Here is a 16,436-nt window from a genome sequence, read left to right on the forward strand (position 1 = left end):
GCAACATAATGATTTTAATTATTATTCAGTTAAGTTTATCAAAATAGGTTTATGTGAGTGTTGCTTACAATGTGTGCCCTACGAAATGTAAGTTGTTAATGTTCACCCCATTTTTCTACTATATTTAATTGTTATTTTTTACGTTCTCATATTTACAAAATTATTATTGTCAGTATAAACTTTATTTAAATTCGTTTTTAATAAAATGTAAATGCGTGTGACTGCATTTGTATTTAACTTGTAACTTTGTAACTTTGTATTTTTTTTCTTACTTTTCCTCAACCTTGCTCTTTGCCTCAAAATAAGAAAAAGAGTACATATAAATATAGACCATATAATGCTTTGTTTTTGAGATGGTACATACTCATATATATTTATCTAATATCCTGTAAATTTTCATAATAAATTAATTAAAAGTGAATTATGAACAAAAGAGATAGTGGAAAAATTTAGGTACAGATCGAGTATTGAAAAAAAAATCAAATATAATAGGGGTAGTTTTAAGTACTATTGAAATATAGCGAAAAATTTTTTATAGTGAAACTATTCTGCTTTTGTTCGAAATATATTTTTTCATTGCAAATTCTGTTAGTCTGTCTACAATCTAATTTAAACTTTAAACTAATTTTTTTAAAAAACAAGAAATAATATGTAGTTAACAAAATTTTACACATTTTTTAAACAAATTACATTTAATAAGAAAAACAAACGGTTAATAGTTATTATTTGGTTATGGTTTTTCCGTTTTTCATTGCTGTGTGACAGTAACCATGACCACTGCTGCAAACGCTATAGATTTAGAAGAGAGCTATGAGGAGCCCATGTATTTGGTGTTTGTCAAATGAAATCTGTAAGTCGATTTAACATTTTCTTTTTTAATGTGTTTCATTTTTAATTATGGAAATGGGTCATTCCATATCAAATCAACCAATGGTTGGAATCGACCCCTTTCAGTTTGGACGAAAGGGTCTCACTGGGTTTCCACGTGAAATCTGCACTGGCGTGTTTTTTAACAATGGCGTCTTCAGTGTGTTTCTTGTTGATAGAAATAACTTTTGACCAATTATCAGAGCTCTATATTTGCTCATTTTTAAAAAAATGGGGTTGCAACCCTTAACTTCAAAATCATTTTTCTATAAAACTATGATAGATATTTGAATAATTCCAACGGCATATGAAAGCTGCTGATAAGAATTATATTGCATATTTTTTTCATAGTTTTTCAACTATATAAACAGTGAGGAAAAAAAAATTGAAAAAATGAAGGGTGGTTTTTTGTGGCTATTTCTCCAGATACACTAACCAAAAAAATCACGTATAATCAGTGAGTCTTAAGCTACAATGCATAGCAGTTACATAGATCTGCGATAGGTGGATCATATTCAAAATAATCATTTTATGTTGCTAGGTACAGTATTGTGAACTAAGTGATACTTGTTAGAACTTTAGATTATACCACGACAGTGATGTGTGAGATCTTTGTGAAGTTGCAATATTTGTGTAAGTTTTAACTGACGTATTACACTTACAGATGTTATATAAAAAGATATCGGTATCCGATTTTGTCATAATTAGTCTGAAAATTAAATCTTTATAGTATGCCTGTAGACTCACAATGGTACGAATATTGTATCCCAATTTCACCTTGGAACAAATGGAAAAAAATTAATTGCGCGTGCGCAAGCTAACAGCTGATCCAGTCAAGCAGAGGTTAAGTTCTACATTGTTCACGGGTGAATGATTCGTTTCTATATTTTAAAAATAATTATAAATAAATATTAAATATGTGACCGAAGATTTTATTGTAAGTTGAAAATTAAAAAAATCATTATTGTGAAAACTGGTTAAAATATTCGACATTACATATATGTACTTTTCACATCAATTGAAGCTATAATAAGGCTAGAGAGTATAATATTCGGTTGGATATAATTTTGCATATTTTTTATTTTGTTAAAGCCTTTATCGAAATAAAAAAAAAGTTGTTGGAAAATCCAACATTTTTTTTTATTTCGATTAAAGTTAATACATTTATTATGTATACCAAAAAAATTGTTGGAAAATCCAACAATTTTTTTTTTATTTCGATTACAGTTAATACATTTATTTTGTATACCGCTATTGTCTTCCATTTTACAATAATATAAAGGCTTTAACAAAATGAAAAATATGCAAAATTATATCCAACCGAATATGTGCGATATCTTTTTATATAACATCTGTAAGTGTAATACGTCAGTTAAAACTTACACAAATATTGCAACTTCACAAAGATCTCACACATCACTGTCGTGGTATATTCTAATGTTTTAACAAGTATCAGTTTACAATTCTGTACCTAGCAACATAAAATGATTATTTTGAATATGATCCACTCATCGCAGATCTATGTAACTGCTATGCATTGTAGCTTAAGACTCACTGATTATACGTGATTTTTTTGGTTAGTGTATCTCGAGAAATAGCCACAAAAAAACACCCTTCATTTTTTCAATTTTTTTTTTCTCACTGTTTATATAGTTGAAAAACTATGGAAAAAATATGCAATATAATTCTTATCAGTAGCTTTCATATGCCGTTGGATTTATTCAAATATCTATCATAGTTTTATAGAAAAATGATTTTGAAGTTAAGGGTTGCAACCCCATTTTTTTAAAAATGAGCAAAGATAGAGCTCTGATAATTGGTCAAAAGTTATTTCTATCAACAAGCAACACACTGAAGACACTATTGTTAAAAAACACGCCAGTGCAGATTTCACGTGGAAACCCGGTGAGACCCTTTGGTCAAAAGTTTTCCTTTATCATAAAGCAAAGATATGCTAAAGGGAAAAAATTAAAAAAAATATTTTTACTTATTCAAAATTCAAAATTTCACTATTTTTCAAGTTTATTTTTTAAATATCTCGAAAACTATTATAGTTACAGAAATGAGCTTGTGTTTATTTTAAAGAGGATACTATGAAAAAAATATATTTCGAAATATAATTTTGAAAAATTAAAAGTTTCACATGGAATGACCCACAGAGCATTGTAAATTAAATTTTTTTACTATGAAAATTTCCAGGGGTGGCGATGCCCCAGAACCTCCCGCACTAGCCGCCACTGGTTGGTATACAAATTTGAGAACCAGTGGCAGAGATAACCACTAAGATCCCCAGAATTTCAACTTTACCAAATATTTTCTGAGTTAGAATAAGTGCATTTAATTCTGGATGGTGTTTCTAACAACAAAGATGTCTTCCATTTTATTGAAAAAACAATCCATTTTTGTGAAATAATTTTTTAAATTTAAGATAAGCCTTTTACATAGTTGAATAAATTGGAATTACATAATGCTAAAACTATTTGTTTCGTAAAAAAAAAAATTATAGGAATTATTTGCTATAAATTCCTGAGTACCGAGTCTGTTAATTATTTCTGGGAAAAACATAAATTTTTGCAGGTAAGTAGATAAATAATTGTAACTATACAGGGTGTCCCGAAATTCATGCAACAAAATTTGGTCATAGATTCTTAAGACAAGTTTAGTGGACCCATAATTTTTCTTTTTGCCATCTGACCCCCTCTTTTGGAGTTACAGCCCCCTGAAATCTGCCCCTAAGAAGTCTTTTTTTATATCTCAAAACCATGTAAGAGAATCACTAAATTTGGTACACAGGGGTTTTATGACATGTGGAATCTCACAGTGCTATGCTTTTTGACGAGAAACCCCCTTAAGACAATTTTTCGTGGGCCCCCTTGTCTTTGGAACCAGAAAAATTTGGTCGCAAATTTGATTTTTTTAAAAATTATTAGTTAGGTACCTAGAAAGCCATTGAATTTAGAAACTTTTTTGTCTCTTGATATTTGTTTCGTAAAATGCAATGTTTTTGAGGGAAATTGCGAATAACGATATGCATTCGATTACATTTTAACATTTTGAAAACATTGTGTTTTTCGAAAAAGTATAAAGAGACAAAAAGTTTCTAAATTTAATGGCTTTCTAGTGAACTGATAATTTTTAAAAAATTTAAATATGCAACCAAATTTTTTTGGCTCCAAAGACAAGGGGGCCCACGAAAAATTGTCTTCCCTACCAAAAAACGTAGCACCATCAGATTCCACATGTCATAAAACCCCTGTGTACCAAATTTAGTGATTCTCGTACAATAGGGTTCTGAGATATAAAAAAAAAATTATTCTTAGGGGCGGACTTCAGGGGGCTGCAACTCCGAAAGAGGGGGTCATTTGGCAAAAATAAAAAATACGGGTCCCCTAAATTTGTTTTAAGAATCTGTGACCAAATTTTGTTGCATGAATTTCGGGACACCCTGTATATAAGTACAGCGGAATTTAGTTATCAGATATGATTTCACTTTCCCTTGATATTTCCATATTCCATTTAAATTTACAATTTTTGTGCCCTTTAGGCCCCAGGAACCTTCTGCAAGCCCATCAAATTTTATATAAAGATAATCTGCATCCCCACGAAAAATTATTTTCCGATAGTCCTCTGAAAGTTTTCTTTTTGAAATTTTATGAGAGGGTACCTTGCGCCCCCATCCATAATTTTAGCAATGGAAAATTGTTTCACAGGTCGTCTAAAAGTTAAAATTTCTTTCATTTAAATTTACAGTTTTTGCCCTTTTACACCCCATACACATAGATCTTCTGCAAGTCCATACACAATTTTATGCGAGGGAAAATGAGTCGCCATCCATAATTCTACCGACAAAATAGTTTTCCTTTGGACTCCATAATTATATTATATTTGAAAGTGATCTACGCCACAACGAATAATTTTGCTAAAGAAAAATTGTTTGCCTAAAGTAGTCCAGGGATTAGATTTTTTTTCGAATTTTCGTCTGACCATTGTCGATCTAGATGAATTCGAGGGATCCTCTTTAATTGTATGAAATATTTTCAGAAAGGGGCTCACCATACCAAATGAAATTTATTTTTTGTAAATCCATCAACCTTATAATATTTTTTCTCTTTAAAACATTTAAAACCTATAAATCTTCTTGTAAATCCGTGAAATATCTGAAAATAGCCTGTGTCGGTAAACAATCCTACATAAAAAGTGTAATACCTAAATTTCATATGAATTCCTAAGTGATGGGACGAGCTTATAAGCATGGTCATTCCGAGCACTTATCGTTCTTACTTTCAGTTTTATTTATTTTTTTTTAAACACTAGTCCTATTAATTTTTTTTTGATAGTCTGTACAATTGAGAAATACTTTGCGAAAGAGCCAAGTCAAGAGGACAATTAAGAATAAAATATAAAATATATTACGCACTTCATAAATAAAATAATGTATTAGCTCCCTGATTAAACTTTATCACAATCTAAAAAATTGCGTGTGTGGGGTCTGGCCGGTTTGGAGGGGAAAAATATCAGAAAGAAGGAAAAATATTATTCACTAGAGGGAGCTACAGTGACGGTGCTCTACCAACACTGTACTTAGGACCTATGAATACATGAGAGTACATTTTATAAACCACTCAGGAAAATATAATAATAAACTGATTTTTGATAACTATTAACGGCAAAATTTGGATTCTCGCACCTGTTATTGAGCTTGATTATTGTGCAGATATTTCAATAGGTACGTACTTAGCAATTACTACAGTATAAGGGTTACTTGATTAAAGGATTGTATAGGTTTTTTATCTCTAATTTTCCACATTCTAAAAATTGTTCTCGCCTAGTTTTCTTAGAGAGCATGGATTGTCCAGATATCAATTGTTGTATAAAAAAATGTATTAATTTGTACAAAGCATTCATAAATGTTTACAAACCACTTAACCGCCGAGCTTAGGCATCCAACATTACAGGGCTGGTACTGGTAATAAAAAATCCCTTAATCCTGGCGTCATCAAAGTTAATAATTGGTTTAATAATAATACTATCGCTGATTGGTTGAATAGAATCTCGCGAAAAATTACACTAAACACAGCTCGTGAAACAGAATGTTGTGTTTTAATGTAATCTTGATGTTATAGTTTGTCATTTTTAATTTTACCGAAATTTAATTGCCAACATGAAGGAAGTAAAATTACTGTTTCAAACAAAATTACTGGTCACATGGCTTATAATCATTTATTAAGGCTCTGTACCTAATAATAAAGCAATTTGTTAACAGTTACACTTTTTTAAATACATCTGTTAATAATATTTTATACAATGGTATATTTTAAAATTAAGATAAATTATGTATCGTACAGTTTATAGGTAATAAAATTTGTGCAATTTACATCTGATTCGGGTTGGGTTTTCCGTACCTATGCGATAAATACATATAGTCCGGGAGAGAGCGACAGAAATTTTGCACCAATTCCTACAAAGCTGATTTTTTCTCATTTTGTTGTTTTGATATCGTAAGTAAACGGAACGGCAGTCTACCGCGCCAATGTGGGGGCAAACGTTAGTAACAATTTTTTAAACATGTAAATAAATAATACTTAAATGCCTTATACCTACAAGGCTGAAACTTTTTAGAGTGATCAATTATACCTAAAAATACAGTATAGTGATAGTCTACCGCGTCGGAAGGGGGGCCATCAAGGGTCTACCACCCACGCAAGGTGTTGAAAAATTAACTTTTTTGACTTATTTCTACAAGGCTGAATTTTTTTCTCAAATACTTTAGTTTATAAGAGAACCAAAAAAAAACAGTCTACCGATCATCTAAGGGTGCAAAGCCTTGATAGACGCAATGGAATGCACGATCTCCCGAGCGCAGTCGCTGCGCCGATTCACTGTAAGCCGCTCTGAATAATAACTCATACCGGGATTAAATTACAATCTACAAAGCTGCTTTTTTGTCTATAGATATCTTACAATAATTATTGTCAAATAAACGTCTTATACCTTCGATACGAGGTGGCTAAAGCTTCGGTAGACGTGGCGAAAGTTTTTGCGCGGAAGTTGCTTAAAATTCCAAATTTATTATTAATTATAATTTTTTGAGCTTACACCATTATTTAAACGTATGATATAGTAACAACGAGCGAGCGTTAGCGAGCGAGATTTTTGCTAGTATAATAGGTATTAACAAAAGTTAAAAAATTTTTTTTTTCAAATAACTGACCTTTTTCTTTTTTAACATTGAATAATTAAATTTATTTCACTTTTACTTATAATTTATAACAATAATACTTTTCGATAATAGCGCGCGAAATGCTTGATTTGCGATTCATCATCACATTCGTCAATTACACTCGTGCGAGAATTATTCTATCGCACTAGTATCGAACAATATTTTACGACACTTATTTATAAAATAAATGATAACAACGCAAATGTTTTTTATTACAACAATATAGTAATTATATAAAAAATAAATATATTTTTCTTATTCCTCATCGCTACTGACATTTGATTCCTCATCGCCTTCCATATCATCACTATCTTCATCCTCATCATCTTTCTGGTCACACACTCCATCATTTTCTTTAAGGTATTGACAACCGTCATTTGCAATTTCTGTATCTGCAAATAGCAATATATTATTAAATATTTATTATATTATGCTAACATAAATTCACCCCCTTTAGGGTCTGAAAGTCATTTTTTAATTGAGTTTTAGACTTCCTTAAAATGCAAATATGTGTACCTGAATCTTTATCGTTCTGTAGATCAAACGTCACATCATCGATTGACTGAGGCAATTGGTCGCCACTAAACCAATTAAAATCATATCTTGCATTCTCATCCACTTTCCAGCCACAGTCGAGTGGGGATAATGTTGTAGGCTCTTTTAAGTGAGCATTACTCCAAATTTGTGCAATATATGCTGTTCGGAGTATGTGTTCTCGGAGCTCTGATTGACAAGGTGGTAAAGCAGATGCATCGAAACTCTTGACCTTTTGACGAAAGATTTTATCGTTAGTAGTTTTGTAAGCTTTCAAAAACATCACTGATCGATGTGACGTTTGATCTACAGAACGATAAAGATTCAGGTACACATATTTGCATTTTAAGGAGGTCTAAAACTCAATTAAAAAATGACTTTCAGACCCTAAAGGGGGTGAATTTATGTTAGCATAATATAATAAATATTTAATAATATATTGCTATTTGCAGATACAGAAATTGCAAATGACGGTTGTCAATACCTTAAAGAAAATGATGGAGTGTGTGACCAGAAAGATGATGAGGATGAAGATAGTGATGATATGGAAGGCGATGAGGAATCAAATGTCAGTAGCGATGAGGAATAAGAAAAATATATTTATTTTTTATATAATTACTATATTGTTGTAATAAAAAACATTTGCGTTGTTATCATTTATTTTATAAATAAGTGTCGTAAAATATTGTTCGATACTAGTGCGATAGAATAATTCTCGCACGAGTGTAATTGACGAATGTGATGATGAATCGCAAATCAAGCATTTCGCGCGCTATTATCGAAAAGTATTATTGTTATAAATTATAAGTAAAAGTGAAATAAATTTAATTATTCAATGTTAAAAAAGAAAAAGGTCAGTTATTTGAAAAAAAAAATTTTTGAACTTTTGTTAATACCTATTATACTAGCAAAAATCTCGCTCGCTAACGCTCGCTCGTTGTTACTATATCATACGTTTAAATAATGGTGTAAGCTCAAAAAACTGTAATTAATAATAAATTTGGAATTTTAAGCAACTTCCGCGCAAAAACTTTCGCCACGTCTACCGAAGCTTTAGCCACCTCGTATCGAAGGTATAAGACGTTTATTTGACAATAATTATTGTAAGATATCTATAGACAAAAAAGCAGCTTTGTAGATTGTAATTTAATCCCGGTATGAGTTATTATTCAGAGCGGCTTACAGTGAATCGGCGCAGCGACTGCGCTCGGGAGATCGTGCATTCCATTGCGTCTATCAAGGCTTTGCACCCTTAGATGATCGGTAGACTGTTTTTTTTTTGGTTCTCTTATAAACTAAAGTATTTGAGAAAAAAATTCAGCCTTGTAGAAATAAGTCAAAAAAGTTAATTTTTCAACACCTTGCGTGGGTGGTAGACCCTTGATGGCCCCCCTTCCGACGCGGTAGACTATCACTATACTGTATTTTTAGGTATAATTGATCACTCTAAAAAGTTTCAGCCTTGTAGGTATAAGGCATTTAAGTATTATTTATTTACATGTTTAAAAAATTGTTACTAACGTTTGCCCCTACATTGGCGCGGTAGACTGCCGTTCCGTTTACTTACGATATCAAAACAACAAAATGAGAAAAAAATCAGCTTTGTAGGAATAATTACATCAATAATGTCGCTGCCTCCCGGGCTAATATATTTCCTTACGTTAATCAAACTCTAACCGCAGAAATACTCTGCAAAAACTTATCACTTTATTATCTCAAGACATTTGACCGTCAGTTAAAATATAAACTATATTCATCCATCAAATACTTGTGTTACTTTCGTTGCCAAGGTCATTAAGATTTTCTTCTTGGTACTAACTACCTAATCAACATAATTGTAAGTAAAATTTATTTCAGCCATTTACTTTAGTGTATTTATCGTACATGACTATGTATTTTTTAGATTATAAATTTCGTTAAATGTATTATATAATCAGAATTAATTATCGCAATAACTTTATAAAGATTAATACAGTTTGTTTAATTTATAAAGATTAGAGTATTTAAAACAATAACTTTATTTGATTTATTATATTAATCTTAAAAAATATTGTGATAGGACAGAAACGTGATTTAAGAATTTTAATTTATAAAAAAAAATTATTGTCAGTTGCGTTACTTGCATGCTTATAGCTACCATAAGAGAGTAGGCTGAGATAAATTTCCCTGAACGAAGAAGTAAAAGAAAGAGAGCTTTTTCACAAAAAAATTCCAATAAAAATTGGTTGGAGATTTTGTTACAATTACAAATCTTATTTTTAATGAGAAGAGCAACTCACGAATTTTCAAAATACATTTTTCCCAATCCTAAATTTTCTGTTGATTTGTTTAAATGTTTGCCCTATTATGTACGATATACAGGGTGTTTCTAAAATATTTGCCAAATTGAAAGAGGAAATGGGATCCTAACGAAACTTGGTACAGTGTTTAGATTATTATTATCGATTGTATAAATTTCATGGAGAAATAGTGTTTTTCCTCATTCACAGTGTCGCAGATGCAGGATGTAGTCAGTTTTATTTAGAAAAAAAAGGTTTAATTTAGAAAAATAAATCCGTGACATTTGGTAAAATAATAATTTTTCTCTGAAAAACACTAAAAGACTACTAATACATATACAGGGTGTCCCGAAATTAGGGGGCAATATTTCTACGGGGTGTTCTATGTCGAAAAAGATTACTTTTTCTTTATATAAACGTGGGTCCAAAAATTCTTCCTAAGGAAGTTATAGCCACTTAAAGGGGCCACCCTGATGATGGTTTTTTCTAAACAACTCCGAAACCAGTTGAGATAAATTTATAAAATTTGGTAACTAGCTTACCTCTTACGTGCTGAGTACGCGTAGAATTTACCATAATTTTTTTATGCATTGACTTTTTTGACTTATGACTGAAAAGTATGAAATTTCAGAGTTTTTTAGTAAAAGAAGGTACTCTTGATTCATATTAGTAGGATGTTCAATTTTTGTGTAAAATCCGTTTAAAAATAATGTTACATATGTTAATCACCGGAAATCGAAATTTTCAATATTTTTTATCGTCGCAAATGCGTTTGGTGTCATTTATTTGGCTGCGAATCAAATCAGACAAAATAATTTTGAATTTTTGAGTTCTCCTCGGGCAATTCGACGTCTAGCTGAAAAATGTATTCAGCAAAATGGAAATCTGTTTGAGCATTTGCTCAAACAATAATAAATTTCTGTGAAAGTAAATAACTACTGCCAATGCAAAGGACGCCAAACGCGACGATAAAAAATATTGACAATTTCGATTATCGGTGATTAATACATGTAACATTATTTTTAAACGGATTTTACACAAAAATAGAACATTATTGTACCAATGTGAACCTAGAGTAACTTTTTTTTACTAAAAAACTGAAATTTCATACTTTTCAGTTAAAAGTAAAAAAAGTTTGTAAATTTCATTTTACTAGACTGAGCACGTAAGAGTTAAGCTAGTTTATTTTATCTCAACTGATTTCGGAGTTATTTAGTAAAAAAACATCATCAGAGTGTTCCCTTTAAGTGACTATAACTTCCTTAGGAAGAATATTTGGACCCACGTTTATATAAAGAAAAAGTAATCTTTTTCGACATAGAACACCCTGTAGCCCCCTAATTTCGGGACACCCTTATGATTTCATCAGGTGCTAACTTATTGAAAATTTAGGAAACACAGGTGTTCGAGAAACTTTACAAACAGTTTTTAAACACTTCTGAGAATCAAAAATGTGATGGATTATTTATATTAATTTTACTGATTCATTAAACCAATAAAGTAAGAAAAAAAGTTTGTTAGAAAAGTGGTGACGAAATCCTTTAAGGACCATCTGAGAAAAGTTTTGGCCAACAATCGCTTATTTTTTTTCTTATTTAATTGGTAATAAATGTATAAACAAAATTTGAAAAACAATCTCTGTGACGTTTTTGATATTCATGATCGAAATACATACAAAATGCGGATCAGTTATATCGACAAGAAACAGAGAAATGTATTTATTTTACCTAAAACGGCTCGGACATTTTTTATTTAAAAAAAACTGTAGCCCCTAAACCTTCACTCTAATATGTACGAAGAAAAAAATATTCCTTCATGTGATAATCTAAAGGCCTATGCCAAATTTCATAAGTGAATTTCAGCGACGACCGAAAAATTAATTTTTGAAACGTGATACGAGTATATTGATACCTAAATAGGTACCTATATTGTTATTATTATCAAATTATTATTACTACCAGTTAATTAAGTTTTAATTAACTGAATCACTATGTATTCTTTTTCAGTATATTCAAATACAGTGGTAAATATACATATTTCGTTCAGCTATGGTGCCCTCGATAAGAATGCCAATGAATATTGGCAAAATACATGAAAAACTAAAATCGCTTTCTTGGATGGTTGGAGAGTGGAAGTCCATAACAGCCGTCGTAAACTATCCTACAATGAAAAGTCCTGTAAATTACAATGAAAATTTAAGTTTTACTTCATTGGGTCAACCGTTTTTAAATTATAGGTCCCTAACATGGAACACAGAAAACGGTGCACCTATGCATTTAGAAAGCGGATTCCTACGAATTGATGAAGATGAGGTTTCAGTGTCTTTTCTTATAGCACAAAGTTTTGGAGTCGCTACTGTAGAAGAAGGCACTGCTAAAGATAATGCTATAATTACAAATACCTCCGCCATCGGACATATGAAATTTGTTAGGCAAAAGGTCGTGCGGCTCCAGAGGTATTACAAATTAAATGAAGGGGGGCAGTTGGAATATACTGTTTTGATGGAAACACCGCGTACACCTTTAACACAACATGTAGCTGTTTTATATGAAAAATGTTCTTAATAATTTGTGCTTAGGTATATGGTATTTATAGTTTTATGTATTTTTTATATTCTCAAGACATAAAATAAATTTAGTCTTGTAAAATTATCTTTCTTTAAGTATCTACATATATGTTAATCCTGTAAAAATTTAAATTTCATATAAATTCACAGAAACATAACTTTTGTTTGTAGTAAATGAACTACCAGACCCAGAGTTGAACATACATGGCTGGAAAATCCACGTGGTCCATCTGCCTTTACAAGAGAGCGACAAAGTAAAGTAAAGAAATCCGTGCGATAGACAAGGATGGCTATAGTGAAGACGTTTCATAATCAGAATAGTCACCGCCCGTTTCGGGTTAGAAGTGGGACTGACTATTATCAGATCATGAAACGTCTTCAATGTAACCATCCTTGTCTATCGCACGGATTTCTATGACTTACTTTATCGCTCTCACGTAACGGCCGATGTACCATGGGGACTTTCCGAACCTGTATATGTGGTGCTCCTAAGAAATTTGAAAATAATCTAACTATTAAATATTCTTTGGTATACATTCAGAAGCATTTTATTTTGTTGCAAGTAAAAGGTGGATCTAGTTTATACATTTGAATAAATAAAATGTGTTCTGTATTAGTTTGCTTGAAGCAGAGGCGAATTTAGGCAGCAGAATTTCGGAGGTTAAAATTTTAAAAGCGAAATAATATCATATTTTTCATATGGGACTGCGTGACTTTTCTTAATTTAGAGGCCTCCATACATCTTACAACCCTTGGCCCACCCCAAGGAAACCGATACATAATACTTATGGAGAAGAATAATATACAGGGTGTATTTAAATGGAGGGGCACAAATGATACCAGATTCCTTTGGTGAAAATAAGTCGATTTAACCTAACATACCTATATCCCAAGTCGCATAATAAAAAATATACAGGGTGTCAAAGTGAAAAATAAAAAATGATTTTTCCTAAATAATTTCTATAATTTTAGTCAGAAATGTTCTAAATTTTCAACAGAGAGGTTTTTTAATGATGGGAAACATAATATAATAATGATTTGTTAGTGTCGAGTACGAGGCGCCCTCTGCGGGCAACGTTATGCATTGAATATGTAGTAACTTTTTTGCCGTATAGGTACAGCTTTTAGTAACATAATATGAAATTTTGGACTTTTTTGAACAAAAACAGTATACTTACTGAAAATGGCTAAAGCCAACCGTTAAAGAGATATTTTTAACTTCATAAATTAGTGTTACGGATTTATACCTCCACGAATACCTAGGTTCGAGTTGCTTAAATAAATTTAAAAATCGAGTAGGTAAATGTAATTTGATAATACTCGTAAACTGCAATTTTGAAGTATTAGTTAATAAGTGTTAATTGATTTTAGTCACTATTTACCTGCGTCCTAGATTTTAAATATTTTTGGAATTGAATAAAATAACAATAAATTGTGTATACTAATGACGAGTATGTCGATATGTTGCAAGTATTTTTTTTAATGTAATTCTGCTGCTGCTGGACGACTTTATCATGCCAGATATCCCAATCGTCGTGTTCCTGCTGTACTAGCAGAAGACGTCTTGTTCGCGATGTAGAACTTGAAGAAGTTGTCCTTGGCAATTTACAAGATCAGAATTCTGAAACTAGTACCAGAAAATTGGCAACACAGTATAACGTTTCACATACTACGATTTGGAAAATTGCGAATAATAATCTTTTATACCCCTACCATCTACAACCTGTGCAGGAATTGACTGATGCGGATTTACTTAACAGGATAAATTTTTATCAATGGTATATGAACATTTCAAGGGAAAACAGAAATATTTTATCCAGTATTTTGTTTGGTAATGAAGCATCATTTCAAAGACATGGTTTAGTGAACCATCACAATAGTCACTCATGGTCTGCCAAAAATTCCCACCAAGTTTGTACATCCAAATTTCAACATAATTTTAATTTAAATATATGGGCAGGCATCCTAGCAGATTATCTTAGTGATCCGTTTATTCTTCCTCAGCGTCTCGGCGGAGCCGAATATTTGAGATTTTTAAATAAGCAACTCCCAATATTGCTTGAAGACGTGCTACTAGCTATTAGTGAAAACATGTGGTACGCACATGACGGAGCTCCTGCCCATAGTACATTAGCGGTTAGACAATGGTTAAATTCAAATTTTCCTGGGAGATGGATTGGTCAAGGGAACGATGCACCAGTCAAATGGCCTGCGCGATCACCGAATCTCACACCCATGGACTATTTTTTATGGGGGTCACTTAAAAAATGTTGTTTATTCCAACCCTATTGATAGTATGGAGATGCTTCGTCAAAGAATTTTTGCAGCAGCTGAGGAAGTAAAGAATGACATACATATTTTTTCAAGAGTTCGTCGTAATTTTAATCGTAGCTAACAGGGAAATGGAAATTACTTCCAAAATATCCTTTAAAAAATCTTGTTTTTTATTGTCAGCCAATTGTTTCTCTTAAATTATCTATTGACTGTTGTTAAGTGACTCTTGGTTTTAGTTGTTTTGCTCTTTTTTCTAATAAATCATTATTAAACTAAGAAATAAGTATTTTGCAATATTTTTTCTCCTGAACTATGATATTCGTGGAGGTATAAATCCTTAACACTAATTTATGAAATTAAAAATATCTCTTCAACGGTTGGCTTTAGCCATTTTCAGTAAGTATACTTTTTTTGTTCAAAGAAGTCCAATATTTCATATTTTGTTACTAAAAGCTGTATACGGGGGTTGGCAAAAAAGTTATTACATATTCAATGTATAATTTTGCCCGCAGAGGGCGCCTCGTACTCGACACTAAAAAATCATTATTATATTATTTTTCCCATCATTAAAAAACCTCTCTGTTGAACATTTGAAACATTTCTGACGAAAATTATAGAAATTATTAAGGAAAAACCATTTTTTATTTTCCACTTTGACACCCTGTACCTTTTTTATTATGCGACTTGGGATATAGGTATGTTAGGTTAAATCGACTTATTTTCACCTAAGGAATTTCAAGTATCATTTGTGCCCCTTCATTAAATACTCTGTATATTAGATTTTGGGACTTTTACCGCGTTCAACAAAATATACCTCTTTTTTGATTAGAAAAAATAGTCCATTCAAATTTGTTCAAGATTTTTCTTAATGCCAAATAATAATTTTTTACGGCAGAAGCTCGTTAAACTAATTCTGATGTCACTGATTACATTAATGTTCTTTTGCCTTAAGGTCATAATCTGAAATCAGAGCGCAGTTTATTGGCTGAATTTAAAACTCAGCCATATTTTTTTTAATTCAACTGTAAGAAATACCCAACACAGAGAAGATGGCGATGTTGTTCGTTTGACAGTTTTGACATAAAATAATACTTTGTTTTGTCATTACTTCTATTACCATTAAAGTTGTTTGAAGATAAAAAAAACTAGTATAAGTTACTGACAAACCATTGATGGTTAGGATATCTGAACCCCTACCTCACAATTGTGGCGCCCAACGTTGTGTCTCGACTTATTGCTGGAACATTTATCTGAAGCAACTTTTGTGATAAAACTGAAAATGTGTTTTGTGTGTGTCTTCTTGTGAATTCTGGAACTAATTCACCATACACACACCCCACACCCGGCTTTTGTAAGTAAATGGACAAATTATCGGTTTCTACAGCATAAGATTAACAAACAAGTGTGTTTAACTGTAGTGCTTACTACGAGTCTATGAACTTACGTTCTGGAAGTGTTCTCCCTGACTCCAAAGTTAATTTGCAAGTAAATAAGATGGCTGACGAAATTCGACAAATAGTTATGACGCCGGAAATGTTACAGAATCTTATCGCTTCGTTTAACCAAAATACTAACATTGCCACGCCAACAATAAATTATGGAAATTTTTCGAAATGCACAAATCGTTTCGACGGAACGAGTAAACAAGATGTTCATGCATTTATAGATTCCATTATTGTGTATAAAGACTGTTTGC

At 31.5% G+C, this 16,436-nt stretch overlaps 2 protein-coding genes across 2 annotated transcripts; one reads left to right on the forward strand and one right to left on the reverse strand.

The window, feature by feature from the left end:
• Window positions 1–7,273: 7,273 nt before the first annotated feature.
• Window positions 7,274–7,910, reverse strand: LOC111692053. The gene is made up of 2 exons (XM_023455751.1): window positions 7,604–7,910; window positions 7,274–7,479 (listed from the first exon to the last, which is right to left on the reverse strand). The coding sequence occupies exons 1-2, from the start codon at window positions 7,902–7,904 to the stop codon at window positions 7,343–7,345; spliced, it is 438 nt and encodes a 145-aa protein (XP_023311519.1). The 5' UTR covers window positions 7,905–7,910; the 3' UTR covers window positions 7,274–7,342.
• A 1,289-nt stretch (window positions 7,911–9,199) lies between these two features.
• LOC108912717 (THAP domain-containing protein 4-like) lies at window positions 9,200–12,578 on the forward strand. The gene is made up of 2 exons (XM_018718039.2): window positions 9,200–9,458; window positions 11,907–12,578. Exon 2 carries the CDS (start codon window positions 11,949–11,951, stop codon window positions 12,462–12,464), a length of 516 nt encoding a protein of 171 aa, XP_018573555.1. The 5' UTR covers window positions 9,200–9,458; window positions 11,907–11,948; the 3' UTR covers window positions 12,465–12,578.
• Window positions 12,579–16,436: the final 3,858 nt, after the last annotated feature.

The sequence above is a fragment of the Anoplophora glabripennis genome, unplaced genomic scaffold, assembly GCF_000390285.2.
Source record: "Anoplophora glabripennis isolate ALB-LARVAE unplaced genomic scaffold, Agla_2.0 scaffold879, whole genome shotgun sequence".
Lineage (NCBI taxonomy): Eukaryota > Metazoa > Arthropoda > Insecta > Coleoptera > Cerambycidae > Anoplophora > Anoplophora glabripennis.